The 7,970-nt window shown below is 36.3% G+C and overlaps 1 protein-coding gene across 1 annotated transcript; it reads left to right on the top strand.

Moving 5' to 3' along the window:
• The first annotated feature begins 2,996 nt into the window (after positions 1–2,996).
• On the top strand, positions 2,997–3,467 carry LOC120111729 (non-specific lipid-transfer protein 1-like). Its single transcript, XM_039129603.1, has 2 exons — positions 2,997–3,331; positions 3,428–3,467. Exons 1-2 carry the CDS (start codon positions 2,997–2,999, stop codon positions 3,465–3,467), a joined length of 375 nt encoding a protein of 124 aa, XP_038985531.1.
• The last annotated feature ends 4,503 nt before the right edge of the window (positions 3,468–7,970 follow it).

Here is a 7,970-nt window from a genome sequence, read left to right as displayed (position 1 = left end):
ACATGCAATTCACACAGAGGGAGGGAAGGATGTGGTTTGTGATGACTACCTATGAATATGAACATATGTTTGCATATCCGATACTTTTATTATCTTGGATACAACGTAGAGTGATGTGATGAATGCAAGATGAAAGACTATAAACAGATGGAAGTTGTATATTATGTATGCAAGCATAGCATGACATACATATTGTTTTAGTGCTCTCTCTCTCTCTCTCTCTCTCTCTCTAAATTAACAAAAATGAAACCTCTTGATAAGATACCTTTTGTGATTACATCCTTCTCGTAATTATTAGCTATGGTCAACTCCTATCTGTATCATGTCCTGGCTTGTTATGCATTATAATGAATACCAAGCTTGTTTCCATCCACTAATAATTTTGATGCTAAATGTCATAGAGAGGTAATCAAGAAGATGCTTAAGAAATCTGTAATAAATAGCCATTTTAGACTTCCACATAAACCAATTAATTGTGCTTGTATTTTGATTTCACCTATTTTATTAGCTATAGAAAAGCAATATACATGCTTTGAATATTAACAAACAATATGTACTAGATGAATATGGAGCGAAATTTTTTTAGATGCGACCAATCGCAGGTGTGAACTGCAGTGCTTCTAACCAGATGCCTCCATACGTCTTTTGAGCTTGTGACATACAACGTAATTGCCCTGATCCATGGCATGGCATTGAATTCAGTGAATTGCAAGCCTGTGCATCCTTGAACATTAAAATCATAGAATATATTTGAGCTCCTATATGATGCAATGTATACAAATGCATGGCTCTTATAGCATGAATGGTTGCTTGTATGGGTGAACCGCATTGCGAGCATGCCCAAAGTTGAAGAGAGAGCGTGGTGGGCATACAATTCCTTGATTTCAATTCTTGTCCCTTGCACTGCATGACAAGAAAATTCAATTATTGATCAGATTCGATCCAGCAGGAAGGGCATTTTGTTGCCGGTCTATATTAATTTCAAGTTTCTAACAGTAAATTATGTAATATATAATGTAAATAATAATAATAATAATACAACAACAGCAATAACAATGATAATAATACTGCTACTACCACTATTACTAATGTTACTATTACTTTTGCTATATTTAATTAGATTGATTAATATGAATAAATAAATAAATATATTTTTAAAGTCATTCTATTTTTTTCAAAACCAATCATTCACCCTCCATGCTCCCTTCCAACCAAAATTTGTCACTAGATCCTATATATAGAGTACCATTGTAATAGAGCTTTCAATTTTGGAAATTGCTAACTCATGGTAGATCAGCCTACTAAAAGCATAACTGAATTGACTTAAAGAAAAACTTGAATTAGAACTTGAATCCAGTCACCTATTGATTTTGGATGCAAATTTAGAGTTCAACCATTTTTTTATGGATCCAAACCTCAATTCAAACTTATTTTTTTTTTTTTTTTTTTTTTTATCTAGTACCAATGCATATGCAACATTGGTATGTCCCATGTCGAACCTGTTAACAACCCTAGTGCTTGGGTCCCAAGCGTATCAATGACCCCGGCCAACTATTGTGTGTAGCATGTTACGTGCCAACCGTATGCACACAGGCACCAAATAGCTAAAGGAAAATTGTTTCTGAATTTCAAATTCATTTAATTTTTGCCTCTCATTAAGAAAATCTTGTCTCTATACTAATTTCCTATGACATATTAACATGTACCGCACGGTACCAAATGGTCTGGTTTCAAGGCTTTGGGCTTGTACCGTCTACCTCTACTTGTTTCACACTCTAATTGGAGGATGGACACAGCTCATCATATCTATTTTGTGCTCTTTGATGAGATTTGATTTGAGTCTTCTTTCCGGAGAAACAATTCCCCAAGCCTCCAATAATCACCACAAATTTCTCTAACAAGCCCGGAACATTTAAGCACCCACCACCTTGTTTCTTGATTTCAACCATCGGATTGCTCAATCGCTTAATTGATTGATCTTCTTTCTTAACGTCAGCCATTCGATACAACCCGAATGCTTCCGCATGTGCGCGTGCGTTGTCTAAAAGAGACATAAATTATTTTGGTCCAATTAAGATCGTCACCCTCTTATAATGGTCCAATTATTTTGGTCCAATTATGATGTGTTTCGGCATTTCTTAGCGGCATGACTATGATGCATGCGTAACATTGGTGCAACTTGAAAATGACATAAATTTATGGATTAATAGTTCTTGTTGTGTGACTCCCCATATATATATATATATATATATATATATATATATATATATATATATATATATATATATATATATATATATATATATATATATATATATATATATATATAGATAGATAGATAGAGAGAGAGAGAGAGAGAGAGAGAGAGAGAGAGAGAGAGAGGATTAATTTTTAGCAAGGCATGAATAGCTCAAACCCAACAAGTCTTACCCGGTCTCTTGGAACAAGGGAAATAAAAAAAAAACATATTAACATTCTTCCCAGTATAAATTTACAGACAGCCTCACAATTATATTTACTAGATTTTGGCATGCGCAATCTTTATGAAAATGGAGACATGCCATATGGAGCCCTTGTAAGGTCGTACAGGATCTTAGAAGTTTCAATTTAACAATGAAATAAATAAAGTTTTGGGCCACCTCCTCTAGGGTGGAGGCAAACTTGCTTGAACTTATCTCCTCGGATCATCCGCTATACAATTACTTCGCAAACCACGGGGGTGTGCTCGCGAACTGGTGAGCGTGATTCACCCAAACCGGGCGTTCACGCGACTCACCCCACTGCAACGCCCTTCCATCCTCCCTGCTGCCACGACAAATACATGGCCGCTCACGCAACTAGACTTAATGCTCCTGTCTTTCTTTATATATCTCTCATCTCTTCCCCATCTTTACCATAATAATCTTTGAACCTTTTATTCCAAATTCTTACTCCCACAAAGAAGAACGTTTCCTCCAAGTCGTTCACCCTCGAGAATTCTGCACGAGTCTCGTCGTATGGCTCGCCTCCTTGCGCTTCTGGCGGTGCTCGCGGCCGCCCGGGCATGGGCGTATGCCGCTGCCCCGCCGTGCAACGAGATCGCGCGAGTGATCGCGCCATGCATGGCCTACCTCTCGTACCAGGCGTGGGTGCCGTACGGACGGTGCTGCGCCGGGGTGGCGGCCCTGAACGGGACCGTCGCCACCCGCGGCGACCGGGTGGCCATCTGCAACTGCTTCAAGAGCGTCGTCCCCAACTTCCCCGGCGTCGACTTCTCACGCACCGCCACTCTCCTGCGCTTGTGTGGTGTCCTCATCAACATCACCATCTCCCCCTCCATCGACTGCAGCAGGTCACACTCATCCCCTTCTCCTGCCATTTTGGCCGCGCGATGGATAATTACGCACGATAATTGACAATCACCTTTGGCTTTTTATTTGTTTTGCAGCCTTCCACCGCCGCGAGAACTCCAGGAAGTTCAGCATTAAAAGGCATGCATTAATTACGGCTAAACTTACACAGATAGATTAGTAGAACGAATAATTGCAGCATGTAGATGCTCATTGTGATTGTCTCAATGCAAGGATGTAATACTTGTGCTTGTATTTTGTTTAGACTGACTGTTGTTTTATCTCTGGTGCATGAAAGTTTTCTAAGCAGCGTTCTGCCTCCTTTGTACATTAATTTCTCGGTTTGTGCAACAAAGTGAGCGCGCATAACGTAAATCCACCCAATCGATCCAACCTATAGTTTGGGTTTCGTTAGATGATACGTATGAAACTTTAGATTAGTTTCGTATTGCGAAACTTAAATTGAGTTGGTATCGGATAGGAAGTCACGAACAACCCGTCCTGGTTTGGTAGAGTAACGTAGTCATGTGCCTCGGTCCATCATAAATGATTCCCATAATTCAAATTTAGGGCTCCAAAATAGTCCGACCAAGTAAACGATCGAACGGTAAACCCCTAACTTGGGCTGTCGATCTTCATTGTTGGTTTGGCTAGTGAATGAACGGGTTACCAATCAGGTTTACTTCGATTTAGACTTTAGATCAAGTATATGTTCGTAAGGTTTGGGTTGTATATATCTTTCGCACAAAAAGATGATCGATCTTCTTTCATGATGTCAACACTGATTGCAACTTGCACATATCTCAGAGCATTCCTAACTTGCTTTCCATCTGCCTCGTAGATCCTGAGTAGCTATTATACGATCCTACGGTTGACGTCGTGAAAGAAGGTGATTCATTCTTTTGCACAAAAGATACACCCCAACCACAGGCCTTCACCCTTAATCGCAATTACTTGGGCGTTAAATCTATTCTTGCTCACTCACGAGGGTTGTTTTATTATATTATCATTTTTCAAGATATGATTGTTTTTAGACCAGCCATGTGGTAATAATTTAGAAAAAATAAACAGAAGAACCTTCTTTGAGAATAAAGTTACCAACGCTAGCTTTAGGTTCTATTACTTGCAGAGACATGGGAATTCAATGAAACAAGTGTTCTACGTATAATCTCTCGATTGAAAAATAGGGTTCGTTGATAAGCATCTATATTGAATAACTATTTAGAGGACAAGATCTAATAAATTGGCAAACTAACTTGTTGACGGCTTAACGAGCCATGAAGGGTTCGTAGAATTGCCAAATCACCTGCGATCACAATGCCCTCCAAATATGAGAGTGATTAGCTTAGATACACCAATATAGATTGCCACTTTTCCTCCTCAAATGACACCATATACAAGCAAACACGAGTCTTCATGAAAGCATGCGGAAGGTAATTTATATGACACACATACCACCAAACTTTTGATATACCTTTTCGACGTACCATTTTAGTTATAATATATTAAGGAGAACCAGAGGATGGCTTACTCCAGCCAATGTTCTTTCATTTGAATTATGATTGATGGTACCTTTCAACCCAGCTTCAAACTAAACCATCATGTCACCAGTGGTGCATGATAAATGATCCAGGGATGTGATAGCTTGGAACCGAAAAAGGTCTTCTTGCTAATTCTTTAAGGTAACCAGCCTATCTGAAATAAGGAAGGCATAATTAGCAGCACTTCTACGTCCCTCACAAGTGGACCGGTTTAAATTTATTAAAGCTGATCGAAGAGATGACGTTAGTGAGAGATGTTTGAATATTCTTTTAGCCTAAATAACCACCATTCTATATTCAATCATATTAACATAATTTTATAAATCACGTAACAAACTATATCAATTCATAATATTTTTTTTTTTGTTAGTATGATTCTATATCAGTTTATATTATTTTTTTTATATGGAGCTTATACATGAGTATATATAATCCTAAGATATATTGAATATGATGGAATAGAGAAATAAAATTATTTTTCTCTTTCTTTTTTCTCTTTTTTTACAAATATTTTAATATCGTATCAGAGCCATTGATTATCTAATTTGTTGCCATCATCTCTGTTGCCTTTGCTATAGCCGTCGTCACCATGTCTAAAAGCTTCGAAGATCTCTATTGCCGATTTATTGATTTTTATTTTCTGGTAAATCAACACCCGAAGATCCCCTATTTTTTGGTGGATTTGAAGATTCTATGTTTCTCTGTAGATTCTCTATTTACTAGTGAATCAACATTCAAAAATTCCATATTCTTTAGTAGATCTGTATATCCTCTATTTTCGGTAGATTAACATTTGAAGATCATTTATTTTCTAATAGATCCGTAGCTTCTCTCCACCACTTTTCTTTTCAGTTTTAGATCTTCAGTCATCTTTCCTCACCGTTGCTCAATCCCTTTCTTTCCATCTCCAATTTTATTTGCTGCCTCTGGTTTCTTTACCATCCAATTCGAGGTCTCTTGCTCCTCTTCCATAGTGCCTCTATCTACAAGGATCGCCAACCTTTGGTTACCTTCTCTTTGAGCTCTGCCCTCATTGTAATTGACATCTTTTACGTGTATTCTCAATAAGTCAATAGTCACATCGGTATATATGTCAGCTGGTCATGTCAGTCAGACACATCGACATTATACCAGTTTGCTATGTTAGTCAGTTATGTCAATGGATACATTAGTCTACCATATTAGTTAATTACATCAGCATTGTCAAACACATCAGTTTACTGCATTAGTTTTCTTATCTACCGCATTAGTTTCTAAGCTGCTATGTCAGCTTCTGTTTTACCGTATTAAATTTTGTATTGTCGCATTAACTTAACATATTATTCTGCCATATCGATTTTTGAGTTGTTGTGTCCACTCCTAATATGTTATATCAGCTTCTGAGTTATTATAACAGCTTGTGTTCTGTCAATCAAGCTCTATGCTGCTATATCAACTCTTGAATTACCATCATATCAACCTCTGAGCTGCTATGTTCGCTCCAGTCTATTATATTAGCTTCTGAGTTGTTACTTTAGCTCTTGATCTAGTACGCCGAATTTTTGAATACATTTGTGATCTAGTTTCCAAACTCAAGCTGGCACCTATAGTACCATCTTAAGTTTGAGGAAGATGTTAATTTAATTTTAGGGATCACGCAACAACTTGTTTTATATCAACCTATATTATTTTTTCTTATATGAAGTCTATTCACGAATATATATAACCCTTGAGATGTACCGAATGTGATGGAACAGAAAAATAAAATTATTTTTCTCTCTCTCTCTCTCTCTCTTTCTCTTGTTTTTTTCTTCTTCAAAAGAAAAACCAACCAACCTATTATTTGGATTACCATGCTATCATCCAACTTGCTTCCCTAGTTCTAAGAACTCAGCCCTTCCACGCTCTTCTTTTGTCATTAGGACTTTCCATACCGGTGTAATAATTGGTCATCTAGGATGAAGCTCTTATTGGCGATATTAACCATAAATGCCTTGTGGGCATGCTATCTCAAAATTTATTATAAATAAAATATGATGTTCTCATTATTATCGTTATTGTTATTATTGCTGTCCTTTCACATTCAAATAGTTGGATCCGCCATATATAAATAAAAGAGAAGCTATGTGGCAAGAATTTTAAAGAAATGAGATATTAATAGAAATTTATCTTTTGTAGAGTTTGCAAGAATTCCTAGATCATTTTTCTCCACTTTCTAGTAGGGTTTGGCTTTGATTTTCAATTATTGGTATGATCGGTACCACTCAACTTTTTTGTTAGGGTTAAGCCAACTTTGAGATTCATGTTTATGGAATATGATGCCTAAAATTTATATAATGGTGAGTAACGTTCCAGCCACAATTCTTGAGATGGATTATACTTTGCACCCTAGTTTTCGCTGCACAGTAGATTTAACTACCACATATTCTACATTCTACCAATCTTCAAAAAATTCATCATAGCAATTAATAGTCACCTGGATTATAATATTTAATATTAAAATAATACTATTATGATTGTATATTAATTACTATTACACCAAAAAAAAAATTTAATATCATTTTTTATCAAAACAATTTATTTTTTAGCTAGTTCAAATATTTAAGTGTTAAATGTAACATCTGTTACAGATAGTCGATGCAAATATTAAATAATAAATATTATTCTTGTTAAATTATATACAAGCTATTGTAATAAAAAAAGGGACAGATAACATATTTTTAAATATCCGATTAATAAATATGGCAGCTGACTTTCCCAGTTTCCCCAAAACTCTGATACTGATGGTCACAAGATATATAATGTTTTTTATTTTTGTGGAACTAAGTGGGCGGCGTTGCTGTGGTTTGTGTTTTTTTTTTTTTTTTTTAGTATATCGGCAGCTCATGCTAGTCTCGCATGAATATTGCCTATAAAATTAAAAACCAAAATGTTTCAAAAAAAAATGGAGGAACAAATATATTTGGGTTCAGAAAATTTTTTAAAATGATGTACAGTTAAAAAGATGATCCAGCCAACAATTTTATTTGTTTTTGGAAATACATGTATGGTTTGAAAGATATTGCACACCTGTAATAAGCGCCGGACGCCCTTTAAGATCGGATGGTCGGGTACAACCTCC

This window comes from Phoenix dactylifera, chromosome 8, assembly GCF_009389715.1.
Source record: "Phoenix dactylifera cultivar Barhee BC4 chromosome 8, palm_55x_up_171113_PBpolish2nd_filt_p, whole genome shotgun sequence".
Lineage (NCBI taxonomy): Eukaryota > Viridiplantae > Streptophyta > Magnoliopsida > Arecales > Arecaceae > Phoenix > Phoenix dactylifera.
Note: the sequence above shows the minus strand (reverse complement) of the source record. Positions and strands in the feature narration are given on the sequence as shown.

What these genes read in the sequence shown, in the direction of transcription:
- LOC120111729 (XM_039129603.1), top strand. Translation starts at nt 2,997, where the DNA reads ATGGCTCGCCTCCTTGCGCTTCTGGCGGTGCTCGCGGCCGCCCGGGCA. An exon ending in CCCTCCATCGACTGCAGCAG is followed by an intron (nt 3,332 to 3,427) that starts GTCACACTCATC and finishes TTTGTTTTGCAG; the next exon opens with CCTTCCACCGCCGCGAGAAC.